We start from the raw sequence: 19909 nt of genomic DNA, 5'->3' as shown, positions 1-19909 counted from the left end.
ATCCTATTTTTTCTTAAATCTTACTGGCCGGTCTTGGGTCAAGCCTTCATCGTCTCTGCTCTAGACTGCAGCCACGGTCCCCGGCCTTGTCTCCCTTCTCTACAATCTGATGTTTGTTCTCTACATTTACCCCCTACAGAGGAATCTGTTTGGAAAAGAAAAAGAAAAAAGAAAAACAAATACTGCTATTTCCCTGCTCAAAATTTTCGATGGCTCTTTACTCTTTTCAGGATGAAATTTGAACTCCTCCAGATTCTAACTGTTGTCCTCTGCTTTCCTCTCTGGAGTCCTCTCTCTGCACTTTCTAACCACCTCATCCTGTGCAAAGGTCACGCTACAATATTTAGAGTTCCCAGAGCTCACCAGACTCTTTCACACCTTCGAGCTGTTGCACAAGTGCTCCTCTTATGTCTGGCTAAGTCTGACTCAGGCTTTACAATGCAGCTCTGACGTCACCATCTCCAAGAAAAGCCTCTGAACCCAGGAACCTGAGGGAAATTGCACACACTCCTGCAGCCTTCCGGGTTTACCTTTATTGTGGAAATTATCTCGCTTTCTTGATTTGTCTCTCTTCTCCCTAGACTGTGATCCCCTTGAGGACAGACAGCATGCCTTAATTCTGTGTATTGCAAGGCCTGACAAAACGCTCACACACAGTAGGCTCCTGGGGCATGTTTAATTTATTATTAACATATAGGATTCTACAGATCCTGAGGTACAGCCGACTTCACATACCCACTTCAAAGAAAACAAGGGAGTAATGCCTAGGTTCTTGTTCATATGATTTATACTGTGAATAAGATAATTTCAGAGAAGTTCCTTTATTCACTTGAACAATATTTAAAGGGCAAAAAAAAAATTAACAAAAGGTCTTTTTAAAAACACGGTGAAACCCCGTCTCTACTAAAAATACAAAAACTAGCCGGGCGAGGTGGCGGGCGCCTGTAGTCCCAGCTACTCGGGAGGCTGAGGCAGGAGAATGGCGTAAACCCAGGAGGCGGAGCTTGCAGTGAGCTGAGATCCGGTCACTGCACTCCAGTCCGGGCGACAGAGCGAGACTCCGCCTCAAAAAAAAAAAAAAAAAAATTCAAATAATTTACATTTGTTGATAAAGCCATACAACCACAACAGTGACCATATAAATGCAAATATTCCTTCTAAAAAGCATAATTATTATTCACCCATCAAACAAATATTAATGAACCCCTCCAATGTTAGATGCTCTTTGTGGTGCTGGGTTTAGCAGAGTGGGTACGTGGAAGCTTCCTGTAGTTTACACTATCATCTGGAAGGCGATTAATCACATAATACTGTTCATGAGTTTATAATTATAAAATGGAGGGGAATACTCTGAAAGAGAAGAGTGTGGTTTTATAAAACCATATAAGAGGCTGGGTGCAGTGGCTCACGCCTGTAATCCCAGCACTTTGGGAGGCCGAGGTGGGCAGATCACTTGAGGTCAGGAGTTTGAGATAAGCCCAGGCAACATGGCAAAACCCCGTCTCTACTAAAAATACAAAAATTAGCTGGACGTGGTGGCGGGTGCCTGTAATCCCAGCTACTCAGGATGCTGAGGCAGGACAATCGCTTGAACCCCGGAGGCGGAAGTTGCAGTGAGCTGAGATCGCACGATTGCACTCCAGCCTGGGCCACAGAGCAAGATGCCATCTCTCTCTTTCTCTCTCTCTCTCCCTCTCTCTCTCTTTCTCTCTCTTTCTCTCTCTCTTTCTCTCTCTCTCTCTATATATATGTTTAATATATATATATTTATTTATTTATTTATATAGAAACTGGCTTATACCTGAGGTGAGTGGGTCTCAACTGGGCATAGGGGAAAAGGAGGGAGAGCATTTTAGATGGAGGAAAAAGCAGAGCAGTGAAAAGTCTCCCTGACCAGAGTGGCCATGGAAAAGTGACTGCTACAGCTAGAATCAAGAGAGCAAGAGAGGAAGTGATACCAGATGAGGTCTGAGAGGCAGGGAGGGACTGATCCAGGATGCTACTTAAGGGTGAAGAGTATCAGAACATGCCACCAAAAAATATACCATTTTGGCATATTGATTATTCTGAGGTAAAGGCAATTGAGAAACAGAAAATGCATGAAGGGCTCTCCACCTTTCCCTTTTCTGCCTAAAAGCAGGACATAGGTAAACGTACCCTTGCCAAACCCCAAAAACCAGAGACTAAAATGAAACCCAGTTAGAGCCCAGAAATCATATTTTAACCATGAACACCCCAACAGTTACCCCCCGATTGATGTAATTTTCCTAAAAATCTTAAGACCCTCCAACTAAAGTAATCCTCCATTTTGTATAACAAATATAATAACTAAACTTCCACCCTAATACTAATACCTTCAGCATATCCCTCTGAAAATGTGTATGTGTTTCTCCTGTTAATCTGTTTTGTGTTGTCTTAATTAGTAAGAACCATAAACAGACCATAAGAGAGAACAGGAGCACTCTGGGAGGCTGAGGTGGGCAGATCACGAGGTCAGGAGATCGAGACCATCCTGGCTAACACAGTGAAACCCCGTCTCTACTAAAAATACAAAAAATTAGCCGGGCGTGGTGGCAGCGCCTGTAGTCCCAGCTACTCAGGAGGCTGAGGCAGGAGAATGGCGTGAACCTGGGAGGTGGAGCTTGTAGTGAGCCGAGATCACGCCACTGCACTCCAGTCTGGGCGACAGAGCAAGACTCCATCTCAAAAAAAAAAAAGAGCAGGAAAGGTTTTTTTCTTCCATAGGGATCTTCTTTGGAATTTTGGTCTTAATCTTAATATCAAAGATGGATTTTAATTGGACAGATTTGCAATTTGAAAATAGTAGTGTGGCTGCCCTTTAGAGAAAGACAGGATGAGGTGCAGAGTGAAGGCAAAGACTAGTTAGGAATAATGAGATAGTTCAGGTGAGTGGAGATAATATTTTGCAGTAGAAAAATACAAGCATACATGGTCCAAGCTAAGCTGACAGCACTTGTGGGTGCAGCAGATACAAGAAGACAGGGATAAGAAGAGTCAAGGTGACCCCAGCATTTCTGGCATGTGCAATTTTTACTGAGGCAGAAAACAGGGAAGGGGCTGAGGGTAAGACAATGACTCTCATCTTGCACATATCCAGTTTGAGATTTCTTTGAGATATCCAAGCAAAAATACTGTATACAAAGTTGAATTTATTGGAGTTCAGAGAAAAGGTCTGAATTAGAAACATACATTTAGAAATATTTAATTTAAGCCATGAGACAGATGGCATTGCCTTGAGAAAAAAAAGTAGTGAGATTTCCATTGATGTGTTGCTATTTCAATTACCTTGTAAATGGTCTAGTTTATTATTATTTTATCCTGTTAATTGTTTTTCCACTCTTTCTCCTTCACTGGGTTCTCTGAATTATAGAATTTATGCAGACAGCAAACTTGGAGATCATCAGATATAATCTCCAAATTTTACGGGTGAAAAAACTATAGTGGGTTACTCAGGGTCACACTGCTCCTTGGAGGTAAAACGAAGACAAAAGCTCAGGTGGTTTTGATGAGTACTCCATTGGGCTACATCTGGAACAGGAGTATGTTGGGAGATGAATGGAAGAGTCCCAGGTACCCAGAATCCTACCAATTCTGACATGTGTGTGCTTGTCATAAAGAAACAACACAGGGCTGGGCGCGGTGGCTCAAGCCTGTAATCCCAGCACTTTGGGAGGCCAAGACGGGTGGATCACGAGGTCAGGAGATCGAGACCATCCTGGCTAACACAGTGAATCCCCGTCTCTACTAAAAAAAATACAAAAAACTAGCCAGGCGAGGCAGCGGGCACCTGTAGTCCCAGCTACTCGGGAGGCTGAGGCAGGAGAATGGCGTGAACCCGGGAGGCGAGCTTGCAGTGAGCTGAGATCCGGCCACTGCACTCCAGCCTGGGTGACAGAGCGAGACTCCGTCTCAAAAAACAAAAAAACAAAAAAACAAAAAAAAAAAAAAAAACCACAGGACATTATGTGAAGGACAACCAACAGGGGGTTACCCATGGGGTGGTGAGAAACAGAATGGGATTTTGCCTCAGACTCACTATAGTTTACATATTAGTAAACTGTTCAGAATGGGGCCAAAAGGCTTGAACTCTCTGACCCTCTATTACCTTCTCTAGGAAATGGAGAAAAACAATGATTATCCTGAAGTGTTGAAAGGAACAAAACTAATGTATTTAAAGCCACTAACCACATAGTGGGTTTCCAAATTACTAATATTTTCCTCCAAAGTAAAGAAAAAAAAATAGATGTCATAAAAATAATAAAGCTGGCCGGGAGCGGTGGCTCAGGTCTGTAATCACAGCACTTTGGGAGGCCGAGGCGGGTGGATCACGAGGTCAGGAAATCGAGACCATCCTGGCCAACATGGTGAAACCCCGTGTCTACTAAAAATACAAAAAATTAGCCAGGCGCGGTGGCGGCGCCTGTAGTCCCAGCTACTGGGGAGGCTGAGGCGGGTGAATGGCGTGAACCCGGGAGCGAGAAACCGTCTCAATAAATAAATGAATAAATGAATAAATAAATAAATAAATAAATAAATAAAGCTGGCTGGATGCAATGGCTTGCATATGTACTCTTAACACTTTGGGAGGAAGAGACATGAGGATCTCTTGAGCCCAGGAGTTTGAGACTAGCCTGGGTAACACAGTGAGACCCTATCACTACAAAAAATTTAAAAAATTAGCCGGATGTGGTAGTGCATGCCTGTAGTCCCAGCTACTCGGGAGGCTGAGGTAGGAAGATTGCTTGAGACGAGGAATTTGAGGCTGGAGTAAGCCATGACTGTGCCACTGTGCTCCAGGATGAACAACAGAATGAGACTCTGCCTCAAACAAACAAACCAAAAAACCAATTTTATTATTTAAAAAATTCTCAAGGGCTCATTGAAACTATTTGGAAACATTAAAATATTGTTTAAAATATTAAAAAAGCAGTTATTCCAGTCATCAGGATTTAAAGCCTGTTTATTATGTAATACATCTAAAATTTATAAAGCACACATGATTATGAATCAAAACATCTATATCCAAATAGTATTTGATATTATTACAATGTAATATATTTTCTAGAATAGAGGACACAAGAAACCATGCACTATTTCAATATCTTGTGAAGCAACTGAAAACCTATATTATCAGTTTTAATTCCTTCAAATATGCCTGTAGCCAAGATAAACGGTATAGTTTAAAATAGTATCACAAATGGAGCAACTATCTTACAAATGTAAAATTGATCATTTCCTCTTTTATTCATAAACATTTACGCTTCATCTGGATTTGGATCCCTATTCTTCTAAAATCTAGAGTTTTAAGTACAAAGGATTTTTAGCTGGTATGAGTATCATAGTTTGCTTTAACAAAGATTTTCAGATGAGAGAATGAATAAACATTGTAAGTTACAGGACATGAATTCCAGGGAAAGAGCTATCATGCAAGAATAAGACTTATGGATTTCATTTGCAGAAAATCTTCAGCAAAATCTGCAAATATATTTTTCACTATATAGTTATTTTTTTCAATGTGAAGACATAATGGTGTTAACAGTGACTGAGCACTTTTATGAAACTCTCATGGAATAATATTTGAACTTCATCTTTTATTTTCTATTGGGGTAGAGCACTTGTTCAAAGCCAAGATGTATCCCCACTTGAATGGGGCAGATTCCAGGCAAAACCACTCCTTTTTTTTTTTTTTTTTTGAGACAGAGTCTCGCTCTGTCACCCAGGCTGGAGTGCAGTGGCCAGATCTCAGTTCACTGCAAGCTCCGCCTCCCGGGTTCACGCCATTCTCCTGCCTCAGCCTCCCGAGTAGCTGGGACTACAGGCGCCGCCACCTCGCCCGGCTAGTTTTTTTTGTATTTTTAGTAGAGACGGGGTTTCACCGTGTTAGCCAGGATGGTCTCGATCTCCTGACCTCGTGATCCGCCTGTCTCGGCCTCCCAAAGTGCTGGGATTACAGGCTTGAGCCACCGCGCCCGGCCGCAAAACCACTCCTTAACACAAAGTAGACACTTCTCAGATGTCTCTTCAGGATTTATTCCTTACCTGCCTTCAAAATATAACTTGAAGCAATTTACAATATAGCCCCCAACAAACTTAAAAGAACAACGATAAAAGATAGAAAAAAAAAAACAATGAGAAGACAACGAAAGGTAGATATGTCAGTGATTAATCACATGAGAAAAAAAGAAAGAATGGAACATTAAATTTAGCAGCGAACTTCTTGGCAACTACAGAAAAAAGGAAAAGGAAAATACAGGTTATATATTATTGTTTTTAAAAACGAATCTTCAAAGACATAATTTTTTCATAGTTTATTATAAAAATAAATTTATTTTATTGTTTTTTTCATTAGAAATTTAGAGAACATGAAGGAAATGTCTTTTAGTACAATTTCGCAGAAATCACAAAATAAGAGACAAATAATCATCTATCTGCCTGCTCTAAAGGTTTTGATACCATTACACTCAAACTTCTTAAAGGTATTTTTTTGTGGTAGTTAAGGACAGACAATTCAAGTTCTTTGTTGAAGATGAGATTACAAAGTGATAGCCTTTAAAAAGTTGTGATCCTACAACCGACTTTTTAAACCTCTGATAAAGGAACTTACCTTGGTTACTCAAACAAATTAAACATTTATTGCTAATGTATATCTAATCTATTTCCCCAGCAACAGTAAAATACTAGCCCACAAAACCCAGTATAGTTACTGGAACATAGTGAGTATTTGATCAATGTTCATTGAATTGAATTAAAAATATAAAGAAAAACGTAGTTAGCATGCATCTAAGACCAGCAGACACCAATCCTATATTTTTAAAATCAGCTTAAAAATACATATTTCTATAATCTGAGCTTAATATTTAATCAAGGGGAAAAAAGAAATAAAATAAAGTAAAATAAAAACAAAAATTATAGATTCCATGGTTCAATCTCAGCACTAATGAATTGAATATCTGTGGTTTGCGTTTGAAATCTGCATTCCTAAGACCTTCCCCAGTGAATTTGTTGCAGCCATACTCCAGAGCGGCATTTGATCAATCCCAAATATTCTCCTTTTATAACATTTTTTATGTACACTCTTTTTTTTTTTTCTTTTTTTGCAACCATAAGTACTTTGTGTCCAATACATGTGCTATGGGGGAAGACTCCTAGGTATAATCAGAAGAAATACAGAGATGGGAAAAGTTTAAACTAGAAAAGGGAAGTCGAAGTTGAAAACATAGTGAAACAAAAGGTCGATGTTTTACTGTGGAGGATTGAAGGAGATGAAGAAACCAGAAGGAAGTTTGTGGAGATTGCAGGACTATGCCTGTGGATTGGGGCAAGAGCTGCAAAGCTACCAGTAACCCAGCACTCTCTGCCTCATCTTCTCTGCTTCTCCTTCCTTACATGTTTCACTGTTCTCAACTGCAGACAGGCTTCCTTTGCTGCGCTCTGCACAGGGTCATTACCCAGCCTCTAGGTTTACATTGCCTCAGTGCCAGACACACATACACACACACACTCACACACATACACACACCCCACACACACACACAGAGTCACACGCACACTTCACCAAAGTTCTGGGAATCTCAACAGAATCCCAGGGAAGAGAGCTGTTAGCCAAGTTCTATAGTGTACATACACCACTGATTTTACTCCCTGGCCCTGCAACACATACGACCTGTGCAGCTGCCTGAGCTATATCTGCAGCTGAGAAGGCACTTCTGGAGAAAAAGGCAATGCTGTGATTGGATCCACCCAAGGACATTTCTCATCTCAGAGTTCAAGGAACTGGCATAGAGGAATTATCCAAAGATATTGTCCTATGGTCTTGGGACTATGGAAACCAGGAGGTTGAAATCAACAACTTTAAAACAAAATAAGCCGGTCGCGGTGGCTCAAGCCTGTAATCCCAGCACTTTGGGAGGCCGAGACGGGTGGATCACGAGGTCAGGAGATCGAGACCATCCTGGCTAACACGGTGAAACCCCGTCTCTACTAAAAAAATACAAAAAACTAGCCGGGCGTGATGGCGGGCGCCTGTAGTCCCAGCTACTCGGGAGGCGGAGACAGGAGAATGGCGTGAACCCGGGAGGCGGAGCTTGCAGTGAGCTGAGATCCGGCCCCTGCACTCCAGCCCGGGCGACAGAGCAAGACTCTGTCTCAAAAAAAAAAAAATAAATAAATAAACAAAATAAACAAACAAAGAAAACTCAACCAAACAAACAAACAAAAAAAAACAAAGAGAAAAGTCTTGGATGGTTCACTGGACAAAATGCATTTAGCAGGAAAAACAAAACACAAACCCTATTATTAGGTAGATTATATTTGTCATAGCATTCTTTGACATGATTCTGGGTCTGGATTGCAGATGTTGCAGGGGGAATTGGATTATAGCATCACTTTGTCAACACAGCTGTTTTCACTTGAGGTGGGTATGGGCATTACTTGGCCACCATGACCTACGTTTTCCTTTGAAGCATGGGAGCTGTCTGGTGGAACTGAGTAGTGTTCATTCCATCACAAAGCTGTTGACACCTATCAATCTTAGGGGCAACGGAGACTCTCAGTTTGGGAGTAAAGGAAGGAGAAATAACTAGGTTATTTTTCCTAACTGCTTTTTCCTTCCCAAGTAAAAAATTTTTTAAAGGCATTAGATAGACTGGGGTGGCCTTGATTGAGGCCAGACTGCCGAGATGATTAGAGCCCTTCAAAGAGAAAGATTGGCACAAGCAAGGTGGCCACTGATCCCAGAGCCCTCAGGAAAACAAGGATGCTCCCTGGAGTTGCCCAGCTTCTCTGGGTGCATTTTAAGGCAGTACATCTTAAACTTCGGTGCTCAAATTGAGGTTCTAATTTAGTACATCTGGGGGTAGGTCCCGATACTACATTTTCTTTTAAAATTAACAAATAATAATTGTACACATTCATGGGATACATAGTGATGTTTTGATACAAATAATGTATGATAGCTGGGCTCATGCCTATAATCCCAGCATTTTGGGAGGCCAAGGCAGGAAGATTGCTGGAGACTAGGAATTTGAGACTAGCCTGGGCAACATGGTGAGATCTTGTCTACTAAAAAAAAAAAAAAATTAAACATCAGCCAGGCATGGTGGCATGTGTCTGTGGTCCCAGCTAACTTGGAGTGCTGAGGCAGGAGGATCGCTTGAGCTCAGGAAGGTGAGGCTGCCATGTCTGCACCACTGCACTCCAGCCTGGGTGACAGAGCAAGATTGTCTCAAAAAACAAAACAAAACAAAACAAGAAACAAATCATGTATGGTGATAAATAATGAAAAGTGTTTGAGAAATGATAAACATTTATCCTTTTTGAGTAATTAACATATCCATTATCTTAAATATTTATCATTTCTTTCTGTCAGGACGGTTCAATGTCCTCCCAGCTATTTGAAGCTATACAATATATTATTGTTAACTATAGTCATTCTCCGGTGGCATAGAACACTGGAACTATCTGGCTGTAATTTTGCATTCTTTAACACTTCTCTCCCTGTAAGTTTCCAAGTGATTCTGATACTAACGGTCCATGGAAGTAACGAGGCTTTAAGGAGCACAAATTGGTAACCTGAGAAAGTTAGATTTACAACATTTGAGATCCTTCCTTCCCTGTGGAACAGTCCATAGCAAGGATTGACTCCAGTCTGCAACGACTGCACTACCCTCCTTCCACATAGGGCAGGCCTTCATCACAACTGGTTTCTGTTCTACTAAGGGCAATAAAATCAGTGGATTCCTTGTTTCATTAGAAGCTCTGCAGCAGACCATGAAACATGCTCAGGGAGAGAAGGGAGAAGCTGAAAGAGCTGGGAAAGCCAACCAGTCAGTTGCAAGTAGGGCCACAAAAGAACAGAGGAATTAACCACCCCCAGAGATTATAAGAAATATCTGGGAAGGGATATTACTAGAAAAGACTGAAAACTTCTAGTAAAGTGGATGGAGCTTGAGTACATTATAATTTGGGAATATGAATCTAAAGAAGCTGACAAGTGCTAGACATAATACTAGATATACCAACTAAATCCACGACAAAGCAGTAGATTGAACCTATGAGACAGAGCGTGCCTGCAAAGTTTCCAGGGAACATAAAATGATTACTTAGACCTAATTACATTAATGTGAAAAATGTCATTGATATTCTCTTTATTTAATAGCTACCACTGTTATTTTACAACAGTGAACATTAAAACAATTATCAGAGATTCCCAGGTTAATTCTCAATCTAGATGTCCAATCTTATTTTTCAATTAAAATCTTAATGTTGTCAACCAAGAAATCTTCCAACAGCTTGCTGTTGAGATATTTGCTATCTGAAGAACTCGATCAAAAATTTGAGACTCCAATAGAGTAGATATTCCAAAATTGCAGCCAAGCTTAATCAGATGAGCAAAGCTTTTTTGTTTGGCCTGTGTATTTTCATAATTCCTGAATGCCCCTAAGCAGGCCGCACACAGTTGAACTGACCGCAATTCCCAGTGCAGGATGGCAATGTAGCGCATTTATCTGCCTGAATTCTAAAGAAGATAAGTTCATCCCTTTCATTAGCTCATCAACAAATATATGAATAACATTTTTAGATGTGTGTTTAGATGTGGAGTTAACTCTCTGAATCCTTGACCAAATGGAGCTTAAGGTTTAGCTAGGGATATAAGACATATGCAAAATAACTCTAAGATGGAGTGGAGCATATAAGAGATGCAAAAATCAAGGTCTTTGAGAGCACAGAGACAAAAGGTTCGGACAGTTTTCACCAAAGAGCTCTCTGAACTGACTGCTGAAGAACGGATGGAATTTAACAGTCAGAATGGCCTGTAAGTGGGACAGTGAGGAGAGGAGAAATGGAGTGAAGCCACAGATGTAAAAAGTACAAGGCATCATTAAGAAAGAGCAAGAAACTAGAACAAAGTGGGCGTGAGAGGGAGTAACAGGGAAAAAAGAGGACACATTTTGTTAGAGCAAAATGTCATTCCACAGTAGCTCTCCTCAGCTCCAAGCTCCTTCTCTTCTCTCTGACAGCAACACAGTTCTCAAACCCCAACGCGGAGGCCTGCTTCCCTGTTATTCCTGTCCTGATCTCTGCCCTCTTTCCAGGCTTGATGGCCTCCTGATCATGGATCTTCTCTTGATCCTGGTCACGAGGAAGCAGCCTGCAACCCTTGTACAGGAATCCCATGAAGCACCCTTCCCACCCACACTCAGCACCAGCCGCCGTCTTCTCCCTCCTCGCTGCTGGGGCTTCGGGCTGTCTGATCTCAGCTCTTCCCTGAGCTGTGGTAGGCCATTCCCCAGCACATCCCAGGCCCCAAAACGGGCACTTTGACTGCCTCCTGGAGTCAGAGCACAGTGGCTTAGCTTATTACTCTTCCTTTTGTCTTGGGTTTCTCTAGTCATTGCCAATCAAACCCGTGGAGGTTCCCCATTTTGGATAATGATTCCTTTATCTCTCAGTCTCCCCATTTTAAAATAAATCAACAACAACAACAACCAAAACGAAATCCATTGGGCTATGTCTTTTATTCTGCATGCCTAGTTATTCACTAAACCCTCATGCTCTTTCTTCTCTATTCCTTTAGCCCTTGGATATCAGGACCTGGGCACCCAAACTATTCCTGCGAGAGCCTTACCCTTGTCACAGTGCTGTTGCCCCTACTGAATGCCAGTTTATCCCGAGCACTTTCATCACAATATCTTCTGCCAAAAATTTTAAATGTCTCTGTATTTTCCCTTTTATCAGAATTAGATTCTTTTGGCTAGTTTTCACAGACGCTCATAACCTGACCCAAGGTCTCTACAGGTTGGTCACTGTCGAGTTGGGTGAACACAGCTGGTGGTGACAGTGGTCTTGAGTGAATACGGCTCTTCCTCATCTTTCAAACATCTCACCACTGCTCTATAGAAACCCTTTCCTGACTCCCCATCAGTCAGGAAAAAGAAATCATTGATTTTTTTCACCCTCCTAATTTCCATATACAACCTTCATAACATTGCTTTTTATATATCTTTATTTATTTTAATATTGTTTTTTATTTCACATTTGTTCATTCTGTCTTTACAAACTAACCTAGAACAGGGTCATGATTTTTGGTGTTTTACTAACATTTCAAGTGTTTCACATGATAAATACGCCACGGGCATTTCATAGGCAGTTATTGAATAATGGATTAGAGAGAGCGTTTCAATAGTGAACAGCTGGAATCAGTTTTTTTAAAGTTATCTGAGAGGCACAGGAGAAAACAGAGCTGGGCTCCGTGCAGACTTACCGGAGAAGACGCTAGGTATCTTGGAAAGAAAGCTTTTGACCGTACGAATAGGAATTCCGTTTTTTTCATCTTGCATTCGTGCTATGACGTCTTCCATCTAAACAACGGTAATAACATAATTAAAACCTTTATGAAGTTGAACTTTTCTGAAAAAAAATCAGCTCTCATAAAAATTTTGTATTCCAGTTTTGCCCAGCTAAGAACAATGCCGTCTTCTTGCCTTTCTAGTTTTTGCCACATTAATAGTTTAAATTCTGTTAAAAAGAGATGGAGGAAACAGCAAGAAAAACATACATTTTAGGGTCCATTAAGCTACCAATAGGAATTTTGTGCTTTGAATATTGCCTTTCTCCTGACTTCATGTACCTTGGTTATAAAGATTAAGATGAAAGAGTGTTTATTTCACAAGTTTTTAGAAACCACTGTCATAGCACCTTCATGCTTCATTAACGTTATCTCTACTGAAATCAGTGCAAAAGCAAGTAGAGCCTTAAAAGCATCTGCTTGAATTGCTTCTTCAAGCAAGAGAATTTCCATGATTTTGTTTTACAGTAAATTTCTAAAACCTGCCTAGAAATCCAGGACTGATTGCCAACTACTATTACATCTCTTGCCCAGGTACTTACTGAAGTGTGTTGTGAAACAAATACACACACATACACACTCACACACGTACACTCATGCATGTGCACATACACTCCACACATGCACATGTACACACACATATATGCACACAAGTACACATACACATGCATGTACACACACATGCACACACACACACATATATATACAATAAAATGAATGTAACACCACAGCCTTCCGCCCATTTACTAGATTCCCCTTTATCTTTGTTTCAATCTCTTTAGTACACTCTCTTTTACTTTTACAAATTGCTCATAATTCTAAAGGACTGTATTTCACAAAGTCAATGTGGAATTTAGTTTTGAAGAACATGCATCCATTCAAATCATAGCCACAGACTTTCCTCACGTGCTTCTAAACCTGGGAGATGCAGAGACACACAAACATATGCAAGTGGTAGTATGGGACTTAAAATCCATTCATCCATTTACTCATTCCACAACCACTTATCACTAACTCTAGACTGGATATTTGACTGGGCACTGTGGATATGCAAATGCATACAATACAGTTCCTACCCTCAAAAATTCAGTCAACATTGACAACCAAGGTGAAATTTAAGTCAAGTATGTAGTTTAGCAAATAGTGTTGTACCAATGTTAATTTCTTGTTTTGATAATTATGCCATGGTTATATAAGATGTTAACATTAAGGGAAGCTGAGTAAAGGGTGTATGGGAATTCTGTTATCTTTTCTTCTTTTCTGTAAGCCTAAAATTATTTCAACGTAAACAGTTAAAAAAACACAGTCTAAACTTTATATTAATGAATTATCAAATTTCCATCAACACAGCTTTAGAATGGTTTTCAACCAAGAAATCTAATGTGCTTGATATCAATGGATGTATTACTATTTTGTAATCACACTATCAACAGATGTATTACCATGACAAATAACTGGAGATGTGGAAAGAATGGGTTTTAACGAGACACAGGTTTGTATTTGACTCTTAGATCTTCTAATTATTATCTATGTTCTTTGAGTAGGTTAAATAACCTCTCTAAGACTCAGTTTTCTGATTCATAAAATGGTGATAATAATACTTGTAAAAATTTCTTCATAGCATTCTTCATGGGATTGCATTGGGCCTAGGGTGGGGTTAAGTATTTTAAGGGCAAACGACACAACACATATAAAGCCTGGTACATATATAGAACAACAAATATTAGACCAAATGTCCATGCACACCCATGATATCTGGGGATGCTTATTCTCCATCTTCATGTTTGTTTCCATGTGGAAGGAGCGCCATTACCCTAATCCACTTGCCTGTCTCTGTCCCCTCATTTACTCCAGGGGAGCTGAGCTGACTTATCAGATAGAAGAGCTGGGAATGAGAAATTGTCCTGCAGGGCCCATTCTTTTTCTCTTGGCGAGAAGCCCACATCCCACTCTGCTGATGTAGAGATGCCTGCCCTAGTGGGTGAGCAAGTCTATTCAGGATTGTGTTTCAGGATTAATGGTGACTTGTGCACAAACATTCTTCCATAATACCTTTATCAGCAATCAGGGCGACGCTGTGACCCCTATGTGCCTGTCTTTATGGTTATGGTTCTCAGTTGGCTCAGCATTCAAGTATAAAAAGAGCATGAGGCTGGGTGCAGTGGCTCATGCCTGTAATCCCAGCACTTTGGGAGAACAAGGCGGGCAGATCACCTGTGGTCAAGAGTTCCAGACCAGCCGGCCAGCATGGTGCAACCCCGTCTCTACTAAAAATACAAAAATTAGCTGGGTGTGGTGGCGGGTGCCTGTAATCCCAGCTATTTGGGAGGCTGAGGCAGGAGAATTGCCTGAACCCCAGAGGCAGAGGTTGCAGTGAGCCAAGATCGTACCACTGCACTCCAGCCTGGGAGACAGAGTGAGACTCCGTCTCAAAAAAAAAAAAGAAAAAAGAAAAAAAAATGCTTTTATCAGGCCTGTAAAAGACCTCAACAATAACCAAATACCAAATACCCCACTTCTCATGTAATAAAGATCTCGAAGTTTAGAAACATGAAAATAGATATACTCTCATGACTTTTTATTTTGTTACTATTTGCTCATGATTGACCTGTCACAATGTTCTGCAGAATAAGCTGCTTTGTTCTGCCTCATATCAGCCTCTAAACCCTTGCATTATCTGCTTAATGGTTTAAAGCAGGCTGGATTAGAGGGACATGGAAACCTCTCCGGCTCCCACGTTCTTCTCAGCACCTAGAGATGTGGCAGCAATCACTTCTGGTTGGCGCTGAATTAAGGTACGTAGCTATGAGAGGCAGTATTTTCTTTGTACAGTCTCATCCCCTCTCAGTTCATTGGATCCCAAAGGAGTGAGAAGAGGAGGCTGGAAAGTAAAAGTGATTTCTGTGGTTGTATTTCAAAATATTCCATTTTTCTGAGTCATAATTTCCACAAGAGAAAAAAAAATTAACTCCAAGTAAAAATAGGATTGGTGTTCTAGACTGAAAATGTGATCATGTACATGCATTCAGCTGTTTTTATCTTTATTCAGACATGGTTTATCCATGAACCTTGCCATGGCCTAGAATGAGGCAAAAACAAATGAAAGAAAACAAAACAAAACAACAACAAAAATGAAAAAAAAAAAACAAAGACACATACAAAACAACAAAACCCTGCTTTCTAAAAACTAAAATCAATTAAGAAAGAAAAAGAAAATTCTAGCCCTCAAATGACTGAAGGGACCCACTCTTGGCTAAAGGGACCCCAGGCAAAGCCTGGAAGCTAAGTTCATGGCCATGAGGGGTAGAAACAGAAAATGACCCTTTTGAAAGACTCCACATTGATAATGTTGATTAAAGATTTATCTTCCCAGTACAGAACAAAGCTAAAATGAGATTAGTCATTCCTTCACTCCTCCCTGGGATGTCTGCTCCCTCCATTCCCTTTTTCTTCAAATGTTCACCTTATCTTATGTAAAATGTAAACTTACAGGGCACTAATGAAAGTCTCGCAGGTATGTAATCATTCCTCTCACTGTTGCCTTCTCTTTTTTAAGGAAAATGTATAAATACTAAACCTCCTAAGAACCTCTTTGGGAAAAACAGTCACACAGGCATCCGTAACTTGTCCTCAAGCTGGCTCTCAACAAGCCTCAATGATTGAGATTTATGTCTCAATCACTCATTTTGGTTGTCACAGTCACCAAGGCCACATAAAAAAACACATCCATCTTATCTGTTGATGTTTCCTCAAGCATTCATTCAGAGCCTATTAATTTTTATACTAAGCATGACTTGAACATGCTTGATGGTCTGTTTTCTCACTATTGGGAACAGCAATTGGACGAGAAGAAAAATGCTAAAAACAAGCAAAAAAAGAAAAAAGAGCAAGTTAGTTAGACAGTAAGAGGTATGAGGGATAGTAAAAAGCAACTCCAATAAATATGAAAATATTTGGGCAATTTAGTCTTAGACCAAAAGACTCAGGTACCTCAAGAATCCTATACATATATGTATGTGTGTTTGTCTATATATACATACACGCACGTATATATATGCATGTATATATATGTGTATATATGTGTATACACACACATATATGCACATGCATATATTCATTAAAATGCCATTGAGTTGTGTGTTTTCACTTTTATAAGCCTGTTTCTGAGGGTGAGGAAACTGGGTATGGGAGAAGAGAACACGAGATGCTGGAAATGGACAGGAGAGCTGGGATGCCTTGGGTCACCGAGGATTTTTCTGAAGGCTATTTTCTTTACTCTTAAGAAGTTCGAAGCAGGTGATCTGTAAGATTTCTCCTAGCTACAAAATGACTGAAGTCTGGAAACAATCATCAGCATTCAGAGGGAGGTAAGTTTTCACATTAGGTCAAAGAGCCAATTCCTTGTTGGAGACAAATAGATGAAGCTATTAAATTAAACAAGGCCAGGCCAGGCTTGGTGGCTCACGCCAGGAATCTCAGCACTTTGGGAAGCCAACGCAGGATGACGTGAGCTCAGGAGTTTGAGACCAGCTTGGGAAACATGGCAAAACTCCATCTCTACAAAAAAAAAAAAAAAAAAAAAAAATACAAAAATTAACTGGGTGTGGTGGCAAGCATCTGTGATCCCAGCTACTCAGGAGGCTGAAGTGAGAGGATCTCTTGAGCCTGGGAGGTCAAGGCTGCAGTGAGCTGTGGTCCTGCCACTGCACTCCAGCCTGGGCTACAGAATGAGACTCTGTCTCAAAAATAAATAAAATAAAATAATAAATCAAACAAGACCTTATACAAATGTATTTGCTTCCAATTGTCAGCACATTTTAGTTTCAATGCAAATTGTAGTTATTAAAAGCATGCATTAGGCCAGTTAGACCTGAGTTTGAATCCTGACTACACTACTAAAAAGCTTTCTAAACAGGTGAGTTAACACTCAAAGATTCGGTTATCTCATTGGTAAAATGGAGATAATCATAAATTGTATACATCTTATCAAGGGTAAGAATTAGTGAAACAATGCTAATTAAATGTTTACTATAATGCCACCGCCAACACCGTCATCCTCATCATCTTCAACATAACTTTCTTCCTTCATCATTGTACTAGGAAGATACAGACCCTTTTTCTTTTATAATTCAGCTGGCAAAGATGCTGTAGTTAAGTGCAAATATTTATTAGATGCAATAAATTGTCAAGCAATAAGTAGTCAGATATGCCTATACATAAGTTCTGTCTTTGATTTCTTGTAGAAAACTGAGTTCATGTTGGCCCCTGCAAGATAGGAGATTCAATTTGAAGAAATGTCAGGGGAAATATCTGTGCATATAAGCAAAGGCTATGTAAGCTATGAAAAAATCATCTTTAGAAGGGGAAATGAGATTGCATTCACTTTTAACAAAATGAACATGCCTTTGCTCTCATCTTTTCTTGACAAATTTGCCTCTTGAAGTTATTTAGAAGATTAAAAATTGAATTGAGTGCTCTTTGCAAGACTTAATTTTTTAATGCAAACTGATTCACTATGTGTGATAGAAGTAAAAGTTAAACAACTGTATTTTGCAAAGTAATTTTGAGAATAGATACTGCTGAATTCATTCAAAACTTTTTTATGCTTGTATTTCAGAACCCTCCACATTTCATTAACTAGTAAAACTATCTGTTTTCCCCTAGATGTGAACTTCTGGAGGAAAAAATTCTTACCTTACTCATCTTTGCATTGTTAATATATAAAGTGCCTGGTCCATAATGGAGGCTCACTTTAAAAAGAGGAGAGGGGATTGGTGTATTTTTGTTTAAGGCATATGTTTGCTTTTTTTGAGAGCCTCAAAACAAAAGTGGAAGTTAATTCAGATTTAGTCTTGAGATGTTTGATATGTTTTTCTTTGTATGTAACTTTTGTGAAAAAATATATTATCAGCATCAGAAATAGTGACACAGAATAGCTCAACATAGTAGTGCATGTTAAAACACTCTTATCCCTCTTATTCTTTCTGCTCTATCTAATGCAGACATTCTTCAGCGTACTTGTTAGAGGAATTTCTTCCTTTAATGCAAGAGAGTAAATCAGTGGCTGTTTATGAGGCTGTCTTCTTGCTTGTAGATGTGACACTCAAGTTCATTGCCATGTGTAAGCCCTCAAGATGAAAGGCACTATTGAACTTCAGCACCCTGCTCTTTTCCCAGGAATTCATAATTAGCATTTCCTTTGGAATAGTTTAGATGTCACTTCAAGCTTGTGATGTATTTCAAACAAGGCTCAGGTTAAACAGTCCCCGCCCGAACACTTGGCGGAATGAAAGAAGGAGCATAGTATGCAGGTGCATCTTCTTTGAAGAGAGTTACTAATTATTCAAGAGGGCTGCCACACAGGGCTCCCACGTATCGATGAAAACAAAATCACTGCCTTGAAACCTTTCCAGTTCTCTAATGTTCTAAACAATTATGGGAGTTTAATTAAATTAACTTGTAGCTATATTTGCCGGAACTTTACCACAATATCATTACTATTGATTTCATGAAGCCAATAGCTTTACACAGACACCTTGACTGTAGGCAAAACATTTGTATGAAGTAAAAGCTAAAACGTTTTGTACTCTGTAATTCGGAAAAAGAAATGAATCAATCAAAATTTCAAAAGAAGTTTTCCAACTCTGCATCACAACCACCATTAAGCACAGGCATTCGGAGATATAAATGGGAGACTAAATGGGCAGATTGAATGGCTTTTTTCTATGTGCACACACTTTCAAATTATGACATGTACTGTCATTTTAAGTGCTAGCTATGAAAATGGGAGAAATGATCACTAAAGTGCTTCTTGGATTTCTTGGGCAATTAGGTGGTGGCAGGTTTTCATAATTTAAATCCGCCTGTGATTCTTTTTACTTCAGAAAGCCTTGCGAATGCAGAAGACCATTTACACTTCTGAATTCATCAGTGAAAACAGAGACAGTAGAGTCAGTCTCTAATGAAAGTTAAATAAGAATAATGAGATTAAAATTTGCAACACAAACTGTTTTCTTCTGTAATAATTCAATTAAAGCTGCTTCCAGCTGATACGATTTTTCCCCACGTTACAGTTGATTGTAGTCAGTATCTTAACCCAGAATTAATTACTCTTTTCATATAAGAAAAAACCCTGCCATTTTCATGAATAATTGACTAAAAATAGAAACTAGTAAAATCTTATTGCATGTAAATCTGTCCTAGTTTATCTTAAATATAGATTTATGTATCTAAAAAACAATAACTCAGCGAGGCACGGTGGCTCATGCCTGTAATCCCAGCACTTTGGGAAGCTGAGGCAAACGGATCGCCTGAGGTCAGGAGTTTGAGACCAGCCTGGCCAACATGGCGAAATTCCGTCTCTACTAAAAATACAAAAAAATGAGTCAGGTGTGGAGGCGGGTGCCTGTAGTCCCAGCTAATCAGGAGGCTGAGGCAGGAGAATCCCTTGAACCCGGGAGGCAGAGGTTGCAGTGAGCCAAGATCACGCAACTGCACTCCAGCCTGGGTGACAGAGCAAGACTCTGTCTCCAAAAAAAAAAA

At 39.9% G+C, this 19909-nt stretch overlaps 1 protein-coding gene across 18 annotated transcripts in view; it reads right to left on the bottom strand.

Annotated features, from left to right (window-relative positions):
* Window positions 1-19909, bottom strand: part of RGS7 (regulator of G protein signaling 7) — a 581407-nt gene that overhangs the window by 312763 nt on the left and 248735 nt on the right. For all 18 annotated transcript variants that reach the window (XM_023216275.1, XM_023216276.1, XM_023216273.1 and 15 more), the window contains one exon: window positions 12284-12380. In XM_023216275.1, coding sequence (XP_023072043.1) covers window positions 12284-12380 — 97 coding nt within the window. The remainder of the gene's footprint in view (window positions 1-12283; window positions 12381-19909) is intronic.

Source organism: Piliocolobus tephrosceles, chromosome 1, assembly GCF_002776525.5.
Source record: "Piliocolobus tephrosceles isolate RC106 chromosome 1, ASM277652v3, whole genome shotgun sequence".
NCBI lineage: Eukaryota > Metazoa > Chordata > Mammalia > Primates > Cercopithecidae > Piliocolobus > Piliocolobus tephrosceles.
The sequence above is the reverse complement of the archived record's forward strand: the minus strand, read 5'-3'. Positions and strand labels throughout refer to the sequence as shown.